This window comes from Bolinopsis microptera, chromosome 2, assembly GCF_026151205.1.
Source record: "Bolinopsis microptera isolate Bmic1 chromosome 2, MBARI_Bmic_1.0, whole genome shotgun sequence".
Classification (NCBI taxonomy): Eukaryota; Metazoa; Ctenophora; class Tentaculata; order Lobata; family Bolinopsidae; genus Bolinopsis; species Bolinopsis microptera.
Window position 1 is genome coordinate 692176 of NC_087073.1, and position 19799 is coordinate 711974.

General features: G+C 43.9%; 1 protein-coding gene across 1 annotated transcript in view; it reads right to left on the minus strand.

Moving 5' to 3' along the window:
* LOC134811104 (ammonium transporter 3-like) overlaps positions 1 to 19770 on the minus strand; it is an 81884-nt gene extending 62114 nt beyond the window's left edge. The window contains exons 1-7 of the mRNA XM_063817830.1: positions 19576 to 19770; positions 19260 to 19375; positions 18589 to 18715; positions 18174 to 18295; positions 17772 to 17854; positions 17446 to 17618; positions 17052 to 17220 (exon numbers count right to left, since the gene is read on the minus strand). Coding sequence (XP_063673900.1) covers positions 17052 to 17220; positions 17446 to 17618; positions 17772 to 17854; positions 18174 to 18295; positions 18589 to 18715; positions 19260 to 19375; positions 19576 to 19740 — 955 coding nt within the window. The 5' untranslated portion in view covers positions 19741 to 19770. The remainder of the gene's footprint in view (positions 1 to 17051; positions 17221 to 17445; positions 17619 to 17771; positions 17855 to 18173; positions 18296 to 18588; positions 18716 to 19259; positions 19376 to 19575) is intronic.
* Between the last annotated feature and the right edge of the window lie 29 nt (positions 19771 to 19799).

Genomic DNA, 19799 nt, shown 5'->3' on the forward strand with positions numbered 1-19799 from the left:
CCGACCAGACCTGGACAATCATTAATAGTTAGCACAAGCTCCAGTTATTCCGACCAGACCTGGACAATCATTAATAGTTAGCACAAGCTCCAGTTATTCCGACCAGACCTGGACAATCATTAATAGTTAGCACAAGCTCCAGTTATTCCGACCAGACCTGGACAATCATTAATAGTTAGCACAAGCTCCAGTTATTCCGACCAGACCTGGACAATCATTAATAGTTAGCACAAGCTCCAGTTATTCCGACCAGACCTGGACAATCATTAATAGTTAGCACAAGCTCCAGTTATTCCGACCAGACCTGGACAATCATTAATAGTTAGCACAAGCTCCAGTTATTCCGACCAGACCTGGACAATCATTAATAGTTAGCACAAGCTCCAGTTATTCCGACCAGACCTGGACAATCATTAATAGTTAGCACAAGCTCCAGTTATTCCGACCAGACCTGGACAATCATTAATAGTTAGCACAAGCTCCAGTTATTCCGACCAGACCTGGACAATCATTAATAGTTAGCACAAGCTCCAGTTATTCCGACCAGACCTGGACAATCATTAATAGTTAGCACAAGCTCCAGTTATTCCGACCAGACCTGGACAATCATTAATAGTTAGCACAAGCTCCAGTTATTCCGACCAGACCTGGACAATCATTAATAGTTAGCACAAGCTCCAGTTATTCCGACCAGACCTGGACAATCATTAATAGTTAGCACAAGCTCCAGTTATTCCGACCAGACCTGGACAATCATTAATAGTTAGCACAAGCTCCAGTTATTCCGACCAGACCTGGACAATCATTAATAGTTAGCACAAGCTCCAGTTATTCCGACCAGACCTGGACAATCATTAATAGTTAGCACAAGCTCCAGTTATTCCGACCAGACCTGGACAATCATTAATAGTTAGCACAAGCTCCAGTTATTCCGACCAGACCTGGACAATCATTAATAGTTAGCACAAGCTCCAGTTATTCCGACCAGACCTGGACAATCATTAATAGTTAGCACAAGCTCCAGTTATTCCGACCAGACCTGGACAATCATTAATAGTTAGCACAAGCTCCAGTTATTCCGACCAGACCTGGACAATCATTAATAGTTAGCACAAGCTCCAGTTATTCCGACCAGACCTGGACAATCATTAATAGTTAGCACAAGCTCCAGTTATTCCGACCAGACCTGGACAATCATTAATAGTTAGCACAAGCTCCAGTTATTCCGACCAGACCTGGACAATCATTAATAGTTAGCACAAGCTCCAGTTATTCCGACCAGACCTGGACAATCATTAATAGTTAGCACAAGCTCCAGTTATTCCGACCAGACCTGGACAATCATTAATAGTTAGCACAAGCTCCAGTTATTCCGACCAGACCTGGACAATCATTAATAGTTAGCACAAGCTCCAGTTATTCCGACCAGACCTGGACAATCATTAATAGTTAGCACAAGCTCCAGTTATTCCGACCAGACCTGGACAATCATTAATAGTTAGCACAAGCTCCAGTTATTCCGACCAGACCTGGACAATCATTAATAGTTAGCACAAGCTCCAGTTATTCCGACCAGACCTGGACAATCATTAATAGTTAGCACAAGCTCCAGTTATTCCGACCAGACCTGGACAATCATTAATAGTTAGCACAAGCTCCAGTTATTCCGACCAGACCTGGACAATCATTAATAGTTAGCACAAGCTCCAGTTATTCCGACCAGACCTGGACAATCATTAATAGTTAGCACAAGCTCCAGTTATTCCGACCAGACCTGGACAATCATTAATAGTTAGCACAAGCTCCAGTTATTCCGACCAGACCTGGACAATCATTAATAGTTAGCACAAGCTCCAGTTATTCCGACCAGACCTGGACAATCATTAATAGTTAGCACAAGCTCCAGTTATTCCGACCAGACCTGGACAATCATTAATAGTTAGCACAAGCTCCAGTTATTCCGACCAGACCTGGACAATCATTAATAGTTAGCACAAGCTCCAGTTATTCCGACCAGACCTGGACAATCATTAATAGTTAGCACAAGCTCCAGTTATTCCGACCAGACCTGGACAATCATTAATAGTTAGCACAAGCTCCAGTTATTCCGACCAGACCTGGACAATCATTAATAGTTAGCACAAGCTCCAGTTATTCCGACCAGACCTGGACAATCATTAATAGTTAGCACAAGCTCCAGTTATTCCGACCAGACCTGGACAATCATTAATAGTTAGCACAAGCTCCAGTTATTCCGACCAGACCTGGACAATCATTAATAGTTAGCACAAGCTCCAGTTATTCCGACCAGACCTGGACAATCATTAATAGTTAGCACAAGCTCCAGTTATTCCGACCAGACCTGGACAATCATTAATAGTTAGCACAAGCTCCAGTTATTCCGACCAGACCTGGACAATCATTAATAGTTAGCACAAGCTCCAGTTATTCCGACCAGACCTGGACAATCATTAATAGTTAGCACAAGCTCCAGTTATTCCGACCAGACCTGGACAATCATTAATAGTTAGCACAAGCTCCAGTTATTCCGACCAGACCTGGACAATCATTAATAGTTAGCACAAGCTCCAGTTATTCCGACCAGACCTGGACAATCATTAATAGTTAGCACAAGCTCCAGTTATTCCGACCAGACCTGGACAATCATTAATAGTTAGCACAAGCTCCAGTTATTCCGACCAGACCTGGACAATCATTAATAGTTAGCACAAGCTCCAGTTATTCCGACCAGACCTGGACAATCATTAATAGTTAGCACAAGCTCCAGTTATTCCGACCAGACCTGGACAATCATTAATAGTTAGCACAAGCTCCAGTTATTCCGACCAGACCTGGACAATCATTAATAGTTAGCACAAGCTCCAGTTATTCCGACCAGACCTGGACAATCATTAATAGTTAGCACAAGCTCCAGTTATTCCGACCAGACCTGGACAATCATTAATAGTTAGCACAAGCTCCAGTTATTCCGACCAGACCTGGACAATCATTAATAGTTAGCACAAGCTCCAGTTATTCCGACCAGACCTGGACAATCATTAATAGTTAGCACAAGCTCCAGTTATTCCGACCAGACCTGGACAATCATTAATAGTTAGCACAAGCTCCAGTTATTCCGACCAGACCTGGACAATCATTAATAGTTAGCACAAGCTCCAGTTATTCCGACCAGACCTGGACAATCATTAATAGTTAGCACAAGCTCCAGTTATTCCGACCAGACCTGGACAATCATTAATAGTTAGCACAAGCTCCAGTTATTCCGACCAGACCTGGACAATCATTAATAGTTAGCACAAGCTCCAGTTATTCCGACCAGACCTGGACAATCATTAATAGTTAGCACAAGCTCCAGTTATTCCGACCAGACCTGGACAATCATTAATAGTTAGCACAAGCTCCAGTTATTCCGACCAGACCTGGACAATCATTAATAGTTAGCACAAGCTCCAGTTATTCCGACCAGACCTGGACAATCATTAATAGTTAGCACAAGCTCCAGTTATTCCGACCAGACCTGGACAATCATTAATAGTTAGCACAAGCTCCAGTTATTCCGACCAGACCTGGACAATCATTAATAGTTAGCACAAGCTCCAGTTATTCCGACCAGACCTGGACAATCATTAATAGTTAGCACAAGCTCCAGTTATTCCGACCAGACCTGGACAATCATTAATAGTTAGCACAAGCTCCAGTTATTCCGACCAGACCTGGACAATCATTAATAGTTAGCACAAGCTCCAGTTATTCCGACCAGACCTGGACAATCATTAATAGTTAGCACAAGCTCCAGTTATTCCGACCAGACCTGGACAATCATTAATAGTTAGCACAAGCTCCAGTTATTCCGACCAGACCTGGACAATCATTAATAGTTAGCACAAGCTCCAGTTATTCCGACCAGACCTGGACAATCATTAATAGTTAGCACAAGCTCCAGTTATTCCGACCAGACCTGGACAATCATTAATAGTTAGCACAAGCTCCAGTTATTCCGACCAGACCTGGACAATCATTAATAGTTAGCACAAGCTCCAGTTATTCCGACCAGACCTGGACAATCATTAATAGTTAGCACAAGCTCCAGTTATTCCGACCAGACCTGGACAATCATTAATAGTTAGCACAAGCTCCAGTTATTCCGACCAGACCTGGACAATCATTAATAGTTAGCACAAGCTCCAGTTATTCCGACCAGACCTGGACAATCATTAATAGTTAGCACAAGCTCCAGTTATTCCGACCAGACCTGGACAATCATTAATAGTTAGCACAAGCTCCAGTTATTCCGACCAGACCTGGACAATCATTAATAGTTAGCACAAGCTCCAGTTATTCCGACCAGACCTGGACAATCATTAATAGTTAGCACAAGCTCCAGTTATTCCGACCAGACCTGGACAATCATTAATAGTTAGCACAAGCTCCAGTTATTCCGACCAGACCTGGACAATCATTAATAGTTAGCACAAGCTCCAGTTATTCCGACCAGACCTGGACAATCATTAATAGTTAGCACAAGCTCCAGTTATTCCGACCAGACCTGGACAATCATTAATAGTTAGCACAAGCTCCAGTTATTCCGACCAGACCTGGACAATCATTAATAGTTAGCACAAGCTCCAGTTATTCCGACCAGACCTGGACAATCATTAATAGTTAGCACAAGCTCCAGTTATTCCGACCAGACCTGGACAATCATTAATAGTTAGCACAAGCTCCAGTTATTCCGACCAGACCTGGACAATCATTAATAGTTAGCACAAGCTCCAGTTATTCCGACCAGACCTGGACAATCATTAATAGTTAGCACAAGCTCCAGTTATTCCGACCAGACCTGGACAATCATTAATAGTTAGCACAAGCTCCAGTTATTCCGACCAGACCTGGACAATCATTAATAGTTAGCACAAGCTCCAGTTATTCCGACCAGACCTGGACAATCATTAATAGTTAGCACAAGCTCCAGTTATTCCGACCAGACCTGGACAATCATTAATAGTTAGCACAAGCTCCAGTTATTCCGACCAGACCTGGACAATCATTAATAGTTAGCACAAGCTCCAGTTATTCCGACCAGACCTGGACAATCATTAATAGTTAGCACAAGCTCCAGTTATTCCGACCAGACCTGGACAATCATTAATAGTTAGCACAAGCTCCAGTTATTCCGACCAGACCTGGACAATCATTAATAGTTAGCACAAGCTCCAGTTATTCCGACCAGACCTGGACAATCATTAATAGTTAGCACAAGCTCCAGTTATTCCGACCAGACCTGGACAATCATTAATAGTTAGCACAAGCTCCAGTTATTCCGACCAGACCTGGACAATCATTAATAGTTAGCACAAGCTCCAGTTATTCCGACCAGACCTGGACAATCATTAATAGTTAGCACAAGCTCCAGTTATTCCGACCAGACCTGGACAATCATTAATAGTTAGCACAAGCTCCAGTTATTCCGACCAGACCTGGACAATCATTAATAGTTAGCACAAGCTCCAGTTATTCCGACCAGACCTGGACAATCATTAATAGTTAGCACAAGCTCCAGTTATTCCGACCAGACCTGGACAATCATTAATAGTTAGCACAAGCTCCAGTTATTCCGACCAGACCTGGACAATCATTAATAGTTAGCACAAGCTCCAGTTATTCCGACCAGACCTGGACAATCATTAATAGTTAGCACAAGCTCCAGTTATTCCGACCAGACCTGGACAATCATTAATAGTTAGCACAAGCTCCAGTTATTCCGACCAGACCTGGACAATCATTAATAGTTAGCACAAGCTCCAGTTATTCCGACCAGACCTGGACAATCATTAATAGTTAGCACAAGCTCCAGTTATTCCGACCAGACCTGGACAATCATTAATAGTTAGCACAAGCTCCAGTTATTCCGACCAGACCTGGACAATCATTAATAGTTAGCACAAGCTCCAGTTATTCCGACCAGACCTGGACAATCATTAATAGTTAGCACAAGCTCCAGTTATTCCGACCAGACCTGGACAATCATTAATAGTTAGCACAAGCTCCAGTTATTCCGACCAGACCTGGACAATCATTAATAGTTAGCACAAGCTCCAGTTATTCCGACCAGACCTGGACAATCATTAATAGTTAGCACAAGCTCCAGTTATTCCGACCAGACCTGGACAATCATTAATAGTTAGCACAAGCTCCAGTTATTCCGACCAGACCTGGACAATCATTAATAGTTAGCACAAGCTCCAGTTATTCCGACCAGACCTGGACAATCATTAATAGTTAGCACAAGCTCCAGTTATTCCGACCAGACCTGGACAATCATTAATAGTTAGCACAAGCTCCAGTTATTCCGACCAGACCTGGACAATCATTAATAGTTAGCACAAGCTCCAGTTATTCCGACCAGACCTGGACAATCATTAATAGTTAGCACAAGCTCCAGTTATTCCGACCAGACCTGGACAATCATTAATAGTTAGCACAAGCTCCAGTTATTCCGACCAGACCTGGACAATCATTAATAGTTAGCACAAGCTCCAGTTATTCCGACCAGACCTGGACAATCATTAATAGTTAGCACAAGCTCCAGTTATTCCGACCAGACCTGGACAATCATTAATAGTTAGCACAAGCTCCAGTTATTCCGACCAGACCTGGACAATCATTAATAGTTAGCACAAGCTCCAGTTATTCCGACCAGACCTGGACAATCATTAATAGTTAGCACAAGCTCCAGTTATTCCGACCAGACCTGGACAATCATTAATAGTTAGCACAAGCTCCAGTTATTCCGACCAGACCTGGACAATCATTAATAGTTAGCACAAGCTCCAGTTATTCCGACCAGACCTGGACAATCATTAATAGTTAGCACAAGCTCCAGTTATTCCGACCAGACCTGGACAATCATTAATAGTTAGCACAAGCTCCAGTTATTCCGACCAGACCTGGACAATCATTAATAGTTAGCACAAGCTCCAGTTATTCCGACCAGACCTGGACAATCATTAATAGTTAGCACAAGCTCCAGTTATTCCGACCAGACCTGGACAATCATTAATAGTTAGCACAAGCTCCAGTTATTCCGACCAGACCTGATTAATCATTAATAGTTAGCACAAGCTCCAGTTATTCCGACCAGACCTGGACAATCATTAATAGTTAGCACAAGCTCCAGTTATTCCGACCAGACCTGGACAATCATTAATAGTTAGCACAAGCTCCAGTTATTCCGACCAGACCTGGACAATCATTAATAGTTAGCACAAGCTCCAGTTATTCCGACCAGACCTGGACAATCATTAATAGTTAGCACAAGCTCCAGTTATTCCGACCAGACCTGGACAATCATTAATAGTTAGCACAAGCTCCAGTTATTCCGACCAGACCTGGACAATCATTAATAGTTAGCACAAGCTCCAGTTATTCCGACCAGACCTGGACAATCATTAATAGTTAGCACAAGCTCCAGTTATTCCGACCAGACCTGGACAATCATTAATAGTTAGCACAAGCTCCAGTTATTCCGACCAGACCTGGACAATCATTAATAGTTAGCACAAGCTCCAGTTATTCCGACCAGACCTGGACAATCATTAATAGTTAGCACAAGCTCCAGTTATTCCGACCAGACCTGGACAATCATTAATAGTTAGCACAAGCTCCAGTTATTCCGACCAGACCTGGACAATCATTAATAGTTAGCACAAGCTCCAGTTATTCCGACCAGACCTGATTAATCATTAATAGTTAGCACAAGCTCCAGTTATTCCTACCAGACCTGGACAATCATTAATAGTTAGCACAAGCTCCAGTTATTCCTACCAGACCTGATTAATCATTAATAGTTAGCACAAGCTCCAGTTATTCCGACCAGACCTGGACAATCATTAATAGTTAGCACAAGCTCCAGTTATTCCGACCAGACCTGGACAATCATTAATAGTTAGCACAAGCTCCAGTTATTCCGACCAGACCTGGACAATCATTAATAGTTAGCACAAGCTCCAGTTGTTCCGACCAGACCTGGACAATCATTAATAGTTAGCACAAGCTCCAGTTATTCCGACCAGACCTGGACAATCATTAATAGTTAGCACAAGCTCCAGTTATTCCTACCAGACCTGATAATCATTAATAGTTAGCACAAGCTCCAGTTATTCCGACCAGACCTGGACAATCATTAATAGTTAGCACAAGCTCCAGTTATTCCGACCAGACCTGGACAATCATTAATAGTTAGCACAAGCTCCAGTTATTCCGACCAGACCTGGACAATCATTAATAGTTAGCACAAGCTCCAGTTATTCCGACCAGACCTGGACAATCATTAATAGTTAGCACAAGCTCCAGTTATTCCGACCAGACCTGGACAATCATTAATAGTTAGCACAAGCTCCAGTTATTCCGACCAGACCTGGACAATCATTAATAGTTAGCACAAGCTCCAGTTATTCCGACCAGACCTGGACAATCATTAATAGTTAGCACAAGCTCCAGTTATTCCGACCAGACCTGGACAATCATTAATAGTTAGCACAAGCTCCAGTTATTCCGACCAGACCTGGACAATCATTAATAGTTAGCACAAGCTCCAGTTATTCCGACCAGACCTGGACAATCATTAATAGTTAGCACAAGCTCCAGTTATTCCGACCAGACCTGGACAATCATTAATAGTTAGCACAAGCTCCAGTTATTCCGACCAGACCTGGACAATCATTAATAGTTAGCACAAGCTCCAGTTATTCCGACCAGACCTGGACAATCATTAATAGTTAGCACAAGCTCCAGTTATTCCGACCAGACCTGGACAATCATTAATAGTTAGCACAAGCTCCAGTTATTCCGACCAGACCTGGACAATCATTAATAGTTAGCACAAGCTCCAGTTATTCCGACCAGACCTGGACAATCATTAATAGTTAGCACAAGCTCCAGTTATTCCGACCAGACCTGGACAATCATTAATAGTTAGCACAAGCTCCAGTTATTCCGACCAGACCTGGACAATCATTAATAGTTAGCACAAGCTCCAGTTATTCCGACCAGACCTGGATAATCATTAATAGTTAGCACAAGCTCCAGTTATTCCGACCAGACCTGGACAATCATTAATAGTTAGCACAAGCTCCAGTTATTCCGACCAGACCTGGACAATCATTAATAGTTAGCAATAGCTCCAGTTATTCCGACCAGACCTGGACAATCATTAATAGTTAGCAATAGCTCCAGTTATTCCGACCAGACCTGATTAATCATTAATAGTTAGCAATAGCTCCAGTTATTCCGACCAGACCTGATTAATCATTAATAGTTAGCACAAGCTCCAGTTATTCCTACCAGACCTGGACAATCATTAATAGTTAGCACAAGCTCCAGTTATTCCGACCAGACCTGGACAATCATTAATAGTTAGCACAAGCTCCAGTTATTCCGACCAGACCTGGACAATCATTAATAGTTAGCACAAGCTCCAGTTATTCCGACCAGACCTGGACAATCATTAATAGTTAGCACAAGCTCCAGTTATTCCTACCAGACCTGATTAATCATTAATAGTTAGCACAAGCTCCAGTTATTCCGACCAGACCTGGACAATCATTAATAGTTAGCACAAGCTCCAGTTATTCCGACCAGACCTGGACAATCATTAATAGTTAGCACAAGCTCCAGTTATTCCGACCAGACCTGGACAATCATTAATAGTTAGCACAAGCTCCAGTTGTTCCGACCAGACCTGATTAATCATTAATAGTTAGCACAAGCTCCAGTTATTCCGACCAGACCTGATTAATCATTAATAGTTAGCACAAGCTCCAGTTGTTCCGACCAGACCTGGACAATCATTAATAGTTAGCACAAGCTCCAGTTATTCCGACCAGACCTGGACAATCATTAATAGTTAGCACAAGCTCCAGGTATTCCGACCAGACCTGATTAATCATTAATAGTTAGCACAAGCTCCAGTTATTCCTACCAGACCTGATTAATCATTAATAGTTAGCACAAGCTCCAGTTATTCCGACCAGACCTGGACAATCATTAATAGTTAGCACAAGCTCCAGTTATTCCAACCAGACCTGGACAATCATTAATAGTTAGCACAAGCTCCAGTTATTCCGACCAGACCTGGACAATCATTAATAGTTAGCACAAGCTCCAGTTATTCCGACCAGACCTGGACAATCATTAATAGTTAGCACAAGCTCCAGTTATTCCGACCAGACCTGGACAATCATTAATAGTTAGCACAAGCTCCAGTTGTTCCGACCAGACCTGGACAATCATTAATAGTTAGCACAAGCTCCAGTTATTCCGACCAGACCTGGACAATCATTAATAGTTAGCACAAGCTCCAGTTATTCCGACCAGACCTGGACAATCATTAATAGTTAGCACAAGCTCCAGTTATTCCGACCAGACCTGGACAATCATTAATAGTTAGCACAAGCTCCAGTTATTCCGACCAGACCTGGACAATCATTAATAGTTAGCACAAGCTCCAGTTATTCCGACCAGACCTGGACAATCATTAATAGTTAGCACAAGCTCCAGTTATTCCGACCAGACCTGGACAATCATTAATAGTTAGCACAAGCTCCAGTTATTCCGACCAGACCTGGACAATCATTAATAGTTAGCACAAGCTCCAGTTATTCCGACCAGACCTGGACAATCATTAATAGTTAGCACAAGCTCCAGTTATTCCGACCAGACCTGGACAATCATTAATAGTTGTCAATTGGATGCTGGGAGATTTAGACGTTAAGAACTCTGGATTATATACAAGAAGTTGATTTTCAATCTATTTCTTAAATACCAAACAGTTAGGTAGTATTAATATACAACAGCTGAATGTAAAATGAATTGTCAAAAAATATAAAATATACGCATATTGGATATGGCATAATACAATATAACAATCAGAAGGAATTCAAAATCAACTTCTCTTCTCCAAATGCAAAACAAAATTAGAATAAATGTAATGATTTTTTCGGGACACTGCATCCGACATCCTGAGCTACTTGCCAGTGATTTAGTCTTATGGGAACCTATGCATGGTAGAGCACAGCAAGGCCGACCAAGACAAAGCCACTTGTTTAAGTTACTGAAGGAAGTTGGGACAAACTCTAAAGAGGAACTGCGAACCCTGATGCGGGACAGGGATATATGGAGGGGGTTATCTGGCGTAGATCGGACTAAGCTCTGGCATAGTAGTAGTAGTAGTTAAATAATTATGGATGGGGTACAACTCCACTTGGAAAATTACAGTATGTTATGAAACAAACTAAACACTTTAGTAAGGCTGATAAGCGGGTCCGGGACTCTAGGGCGTAAGACTCTAGGGCGGCGCCCTAACCCTAACCATCACCCTAACCCTAACCCTAACCCTTACCCTAACCCTAACCCTAACCCTAACCATCACCCTAACCCTAACCCTAACCCTTATCCTAACCCTAACCCTAACCCTAACCATCACCCTAACCCTAACCCTAACCCTATCCTAACCCTAACCCTAACCCTAACCCTAACCATCACCCTAACCCTAACCCTAACCCTATCCCTAACCCTAACCCTAACCCTAACCCAAACCCAAACCCTAACCCTAACCCTAACCCTAACCCTAACCATCACCCTAACCCTAACCCTAACCCTTACCCTAACCCTAACCCTAACCCTAACCATCACCCTAACCCTAACCCTAACCCTTATCCTAACCCTAACCCTAACCCTAACCCTAACCATCACCCTAACCCTAACCCTAACCCTTATCCTAACCCTAACCCTAACCCTAACCCAAACCCAAACCCTAACCCTAACCCTAACCCTAACCCTAAGACCCTAGAGTCTTACGCCCTAGAGTCTTACGCCCTAGAGTCCGGACCCCAGTGACTAGAACTACTTATCAAACAAATATGCACTAATCGGTCTTAAAACTGCTGTGTCCCATTACTGTAAATTGATAACGCTACGAATTCTTGTTAAAGTAGTGACGATAACACTAAAAGCATAATATTATCTCTTCTACTTACCAGCTTTATTTAAAAAATACGACCAATTGTATCAAAGAATCCAGGTTATGTAATGTATCCAAATAACGCGACAAAAATTAAAATGAGTTAAAAGGAAATAATTCAAACGACGAGACAAAATTAAAAGTTAAAATAAAATGCCCAAAGTCTATGATATGTGGCAATTTAAAAAGTAATTCACCGATCAGGTTCAGTAAATGAATAATTGGTGTTAGTAGAGGTTTTTAAGGTTCATTGAGATAATTAATTTGTCACTAGCATAATAATTGATAAAAAGCATAATTACTGTTTCTCTAAAACTCTATGAAGATTTGATCAACGTGGCTTTTTATCTTCAGTCAAATCTTTATTCAAACTTCCAGCCTCCTCGTTTCTGTCATATCTACTCCAAGCAGTGAGTTTCCTCCAGTATCCAATACATCTCCTCCTCAACTCCAGGTAACCAGGTAACCAGGTAACCAGGTAACCAGGTAACCAGGTAACCAGGTAACCAGGTAACCAGGTTACCAGGTAACCAGGTAACACTACTAATTACTTCCAGCCTCCTCGTTCCTGTCATATCTACTCCAAGCAGTGAGTTTCCTCCAGTATCCAACACATCTCCTCCTCAACTCCAGGTAACCAGGTAACCAGGTAACCAGGTAACCAGGTAACCAGGTAACCAGGTAACCAGGTAACCAGGTAACCAGGTAACCAGGTAACCAGGTAACCAGGTAACACTACTAGTTACTACCAGCCTCCTCATACCTGTCAGATCTACTCCAAGCAGTGAGTTTCCTCCAGTATCCAACACATCTCCTCCTCAACTCCTCCTTCCTGCAGATCAGGATGATAGGATACAGCACCGCGTATATTAGAGGCAGCGTGAACTCAGTGACTCCCAGCAACATTCCTAACTCTGTTATACCTGTATCAGAGTAATGCATGGACCCATGGTTATATACGACACCCGGACAAAGTCCGATCAGGCAGAGAATGTACGCAGCGTTACAGATGAAGAAGAGAAGAGATATGGAGAAGACGGTGATTGAGACGTGACGGGCGGTATCGGGCATCAGCGGGGTGACTTCATCTTCTTGTTCCTGGAGTGATCTCCTCAGTTTTATTACCTGTATTATCATACAGATCAGCATGATTAACGGGGGAGCCAAGAAGTAAGTAGCTACGGTTAAATATACTAGGCCAGCTAAGAAACCACCATGATTCCCCGTGTAGTAATGATCGAGGTCACACCTTAAATTCTCAGATTCCCCAGATTCTCCAGGACAATATATGGCAGCAGCTGTCACCCCGCCAGGTATTATAAATCCAAATAATAAACTGACATACTGATAGAGGTAATCTCCCGGGTTAATGGGACTAACAAGTATAACGATGATTATGATAGCATCGGAAACATGAAGCACCGTTATGGCAAAGCAGAGGCAGGCTACAATTTTCTGCAACCGTTGAAAATTGATTCTGTAAAAAGGGTTGGACACTTTGATTGTGATGGAGATGGTCATCACAATATTAAACACCTTGGACCAATTGACACCAGGAAGTGCAGTAAGCATGTAGTAAACCAAGCTCTTGTAAAGAACAGTCACCTCGACCAGTCCTGTGTACGCTAGGATACTGATCACTGAGAGTACCAACTCTCCTTGTGCTCTGAGAATGTCAGACAGGGCAATGCCCATGAACAAACTTGGAATCAACCTGTTTCTATCATTGTAGTAGTTGACAAATATGACAGCATTTTCTATTACAACTATCAGACTCAAAGGAATGGTGAGCGGGGCTACGAAGAAGAATGCTCCTTTGAACACGAGGAAAACATCATGGTCACCAATGCTCTGTACAGTTGACTGATTCATAGCGTATCTGGTAATTAGTAAGGTTATGAAAGAGAAGGGTTGAGGGAGGGTTAACAAATTAAGTCAGAATCCGAAGGAGGAGAAATGGTTTTCAAATTGGCCGAAATGCTGAGTAGTTTAGAAAAGCAGTTAGTATATTAGCCATGTGTTAGGGGGCAGGGGGGTATTAGTCACGTGTTAGGGGGCAGGGGGGTGTTACTAAGGTGTTACTAGGTGTTGCTAAGGGGGGGGGGGGGTCTTCATGGAAATATCCTTCTCCAGGCAATCTGTTCTAAATTATATTTCAGGGTGATTGCTCAAAAACTCTAGAAGATAGATTTTTACTCGTCCACAAATATTTCTGACGTAATATGCGGTTCTTAATAATAATTAAGCGGAAACGGTAGAACTGAAATGAAAGTTGAGCTGGTCATTGGCAATGTTTCAAAGGTGTTACAACAATAAGATGCTACAATATCCTCTGTATATATATATAGATTAGAGATAGGTAAAATTGGTTGCTAGAAGAAGATACTACCAAGCTACTTACGATGGTAACTGGGATATGAAATGTTTTCTGGTATGTTTAACAGGTTAGTATAAACTATAGTAACCTGTTGTAGCTGTGTAGTGGTAACACGTATAAACTATAAGATGAACGTTTCCGGCGTTAAATCCGTGATATGAGTACAGTGGTGTTACTAACCTGCTCCTGGTACCGTGATATGAGTACAGTCACAGTAAGAAGAGAACAAAGTCAACTCTTAGCCAATCATTAACCACGTGACTATCTATAGCAAATAATCAGTATCACGTAGCCCCCCGTGCCTGATCAGGTATCAGCACGTAGCCCCCCCGTGCCTGATCAGGTATCAGCACGTAGCCCCCCGTGCCTGATCAGGTATCAGCACGTAGCCCCCCCGTGCCTGATCAGGTATCAGCACGTAGCCCCCCGTGCCTGATCAGGTATCAGCACGTAGCCCCCCGTGCCTGATCAGGTATCAGCACGTAGCCCCCCCGTGCCTGATCAGGTATCAGCACGTAGCCCCCCGTGCCTGATCAGGTATCAGCACGTAGCCCCCCCGTGCCTGATCAGGTATCAGCACGTAGCCCCCCCGTGCCTGATCAGGTATCAGCACGTAGCCCCCCGTGCCTGATCAGGTATCAGCACGTAGCCCCCCCCGTGCCTGATCAGGTATCAGCACGTAGCCCCCCGTGCCTGATCAGGTATCAGCACGTAGCCCCCCGTGCCTGATCAGGTATCAGCACGTAGCCCCCCCGTGCCTGATCAGGTATCAGCACGTAGCTCCCCGTGCCTGATCAGCATTGACCAAGATAACAACTATAACTCAGTCAACCATTATCGAGGAAGTCAATCATGTGATATCTTTCAGCCAATCAGAATAGAGCGAGGGGACCGATCTTGCACTATCTCAAGTTATGTGAGTTTGCCAACAATATGATAGTTAATCATGAAGATAAGAAACAACTATACCTATCTTCGAGTCAATATCAATGGGGAAGTATTCGTTTGCATAAAAGCTGCAAGGAACAATTAAAACACTTTATCTGCTTTATATATTTTAACCACCTGATAACACGAACATTAGGACACTGTAGTCCCTGTTCTTACAAATCTGCACAATTTACCAGAACAATAAAATCAGAATATCTTTGGGACGTACACGTATTGTAGCTTCTATCAAGAACTAAAACAGAAAGTGTAGTGTACCCCCCCCCCCCCAGAAAGTGTAGTGTACCCCCCCCCCCCAGAAAGTGTAGTGTACCCCCCCCAAGAAAGTGTAGTGTACCCCCCCCCCCCAGAAAGTGTAGTGTACCCCCCCCCCCCAGAAAGTGTAGTGTACCCCCCCCCCCAGAAAGTGTAGTGTACCCCCCCCCCAGAAAGTGTAGTGTACCCCCCCCCCCCCAGAAAGTGTAGTGTACCCCCCCCCCCCAGAAAGTGTAGTGTACCCCCCCCCCCCCCCAGAAAGTGTAGTGTACCCCCCCCCCCCCCAAGAAAGTGTAGTGTACCCCCCCCCCAGAAAGTGTAGTGTACCCCCCCCCCAGAAAGTGTAGTGTACCCCCCCCCCCAGAAAGTGTAGTGTACCCCCCCCCCCCAGAAAGTGTAGTGTACCCCCCCCCCCAGAAAGTGTAGTGTACCCCCCCCCCCCAGAAAGTGTAGTGTACCCCCCCCCCCCCCCCCCAGAAAGTGTAGTGTACCCCCCCCCCCAGAAAGTGTAGTGTACCCCCCCCCCAGAAAGTGTAGTGTACCCCCCCCCCCCCAGAAAGTGTAGTGTACCCCCCCCCCCCCCCCCCAGAAAGTGTAGTGTACCCCCCCCCCAGAAAGTGTAGTGTACCCCCCCCAGAAAGTGTAGTGTACCCCCCCCAGAAAGTGTAGTGTACCCCCCCAGAAAGTGTAGTGTACCCCCCCCCCCCAGAAAGTGTAGTGTACCCCCCCCCCCCCAGAAAGTGTAGTGTACCCCCCCCAGAAAGTGTAGTGTACCCCCCCCCCCCCAGAAAGTGTAGTGTACCCCCCCCCCCCCAGAAAGTGTAGTGTACCCCCCCCCCCCCCCCCCAGAAAGTGTAGTGTACCCCCCCCCCCCCAGAAAGTGTAGTGTACCCCCCCCCCCCCCCCAGAAAGTGTAGTGTACCCCCCCCCCCCAGAAAGTGTAGTGTACCCCCCCCCCAGAAAGTGTAGTGTACCCCCCCCCCCCAAGAAAGTGTAGTGTACCCCCCCCCCCCAGAAAGTGTAGTGTACCCCCCCCCCCAGAAAGTGTAGTGTACCCCCCCCCCCCAGAAAGTGTAGTGTACCCCCCCCCCCCCAGAAAGTGTAGTGTACCCCCCCCCCCCAGAAAGTGTAGTGTACCCCCCCCCCCCAGAAAGTGTAGTGTACCCCCCCCCCCCCAGAAAGTGTAGTGTACCCCCCCCCCCCCCAGAAAGTGTAGTGTACCCCCCCCCCCCCCCCCCAGAAAGTGTAGTGTACCCCCCCCCCCCCCCAGAAAGTGTAGTGTACCCCCCCCCCCCAGAAAGTGTAGTGTACCCCCCCCCCCCCCCCCCCCCCAGAAAGTGTAGTGTACCCCCCCCCCCCCCCCCCCAGAAAGTGTAGTGTACCCCCCCCCCCCCCCCAGAAAGTGTAGTGTACCCCCCCTCCCAGCAGCACCTGATAAGATTCCGTTGCTGGCATCAGTCGGACAAAGCTTCCTCTCGTAGTACAAGCCGAACCCTATGGCAGTGATGCTGGCGGCGACTGCACTGATGGTAGTGTTGACGGCTATTTTAGCCACCACTGCTCCACCATTAGTTCTCAGAGTCGACACACCACCAAATACCTAGGTGTTACTAGGTGTTACTAGGGTGTTACTAAGGTGTTACTAGGTGTTACTAAAAGCTGCCTATCTATTAAAGGAAGGAGTAGTGAGGAGAGAAATGTAACACTTCGCAAGATCAGATGAACGGACCCATATAATATAGATATAATCGTCGCACTAGGTCGCACTACGTGTAGTGTACCCCCCCCCCCCCCCCCCCCCCCCCCCCACCCCCACACTACGTACCAGTCCATACCAGCTCATCCACATGATGGTAGCTCCCAGTGTTTTGAAATAGTTGTTCTGGCTCGGCAGTCTCTCTTCCTTCCACTCTCCGTCAAACCTGTTCCGTCGTGGCCCAATCAGGGGCAGTAAGATAAGTGCGGGTAACGCTCCTGCTATACAAATCTCACCAGCACCTGAGGTATCAGGGGGTCACATCTCCTACAATACTATACTTACTATCATTAATCAAGCTATCTTCTGTAAGTTATATATTAATTACATAATTACATAAGTATACAGATTACATGTCATATTTTTAAGACTGCAACAGATAAGTTAGAGCTTACCAGCGAAGTCCATGACTCCCGTTCTGAAGATACTGTACGGGTGAGTGTACGGATAAGCCCAGCCTTTAGAGTGGTTTATCCACCTGGCCAGGAGGGGGATGTGTTATTAAGGTGTTACTAAGGTGTTACTAGGTGTTACTAGGTGTTACTAAGGTGTTACTAAGTGTTGCTAAGGTGTTACTAAGGTGTTACTAAGGTGTTACTAAGGCATCACTAGGTGTTACTAAGGTGTTACTAAGTGTTGCTAAGGTGTTACTAAGGTGTTACTAAGGCATCACTAGGTGTAACTAAGTGTTACTAGGTGTTGATAAGGTGTTACTAGGTGTTAATGAGGTGTTAATAAGGTGTTACTAGGTGTTACTAGGTGTAACTAAGGTGTTACTAAGTGTTACTAGGTGTTACCTGGCGAGGAGGGGAAGGGAGAAGCAGCTGGAGACACTGACTAGGAGGTAATATACCCACAGGTGGACTCGCTCTGCTATGCAACCCGACAGTATTGTCACCGCTGTGGCAGTCTTTAGGAACTGCGGGTAGAATAATTGTTTTGTTTTTAAATAGAATATGCCCCCGGAGATCACCAATAACCTCTTTGTGGTTTAATGTAGTTTCTTATGATAGTTTAGAACTTATTATATTCAATTATACTTATTATATTCAATTATACCTATTATATTCAATTTTTAAAATTTCAAGATCAACAGCACACACACAATTAACTAACATTTTATCTGGTGAATGTGAGCGCTTATCTTTGTTGGGTCCCATTCGACAATTTTAACAATAAATCTTGTACTCAAATTTAGAATAAAATATATACCCGAAAGAACATGAGGGAGTATTCTTTAGAGCTGCAGGTGCCACCATCATCACAGAGGGGCTTTCCAACACCAATGAAACCACTCTCACCGATAAAGGGACCTCCTTCCCCATGAGAGAAGCCAAACCTAAAGAATAAGTAATGAAAGCAGTTAGATCTCTATTTTTTAATTATATCTACAGGGTACAACGTATGTACACTGACTTTTGGCCCACCCTGTATCTTTCTGATCCTATGATTGATTGAGGAGCACTACCCAGAGGCATTACTCTATTATCTAGAATATTAATTAAAACCGAAAATTGGGTACTACAAACTGGGGCTTGATAGTGAGTACCATTTTAATCATGTTAATAATAAACAGGGATGATTCAGGATCTATTGATGAGGACTCTGGTTGGCCGCCTTTATTTTACACTACTTTTATGCATGTCTGGCCAACAAAAGCACTTATTATATAATCAATTAACAAATTACCCTATAAGGAAGTAAAAGAAAGCACAAAGCACAGTGTCTCCCAGATTACTAAGGTGTTACTAAGGTGCTACTAAGGTGTTACTAAGGTGTTACCCTATTAGGAAGTAAAAGAAAGCACAAAGCACAGTGTCTCCCAGATTCTAGGTTACTAGGTGTTACTAAGGTGTCACTAAGTGTTACTAGGTGTAAATTACCCTATTAGGAAGTAAAAGAAAGCACAAAGCACAGTGTCTCCCAGATTCTTGAGAATAAGAGCGTTAGCTCGCCGTTTTGTTGACAGGGACCCCGTCTCCATCAAAATAAACCCCGCCTGAATCAAGAAAATGGAGCTACAATACTTTCTTGAGTAAAATTAGTGTTACATAATTTCAAGTTTAATGACTCTTAATGTTATTAGGCTACTGGTTATGATAGGACATTTTAAAATGTTGTATGATCAATCTTAATGAATATAGATATGTAATAAATATTTAAAAACGCATGACAATGATACATCAATACGGATCTTACTTGCATGAGAAAGAGCAGTGTTGAACATTGCAAGATAAAAGCAGTATCAAAATGTTCGAACAATTTCGTAGATGTCTCTGTGGAGTCGATTTTAGCAACGAATTCTGACCAAGCTAGATCTGATTCGCTGCCGTTGATCTTTAATCGTATTGTATGGACCATCATGAGTCATGAGTCTCATAACTAAATAAATGTGGTAATGAAATCAACAATGCGCGTCTCAC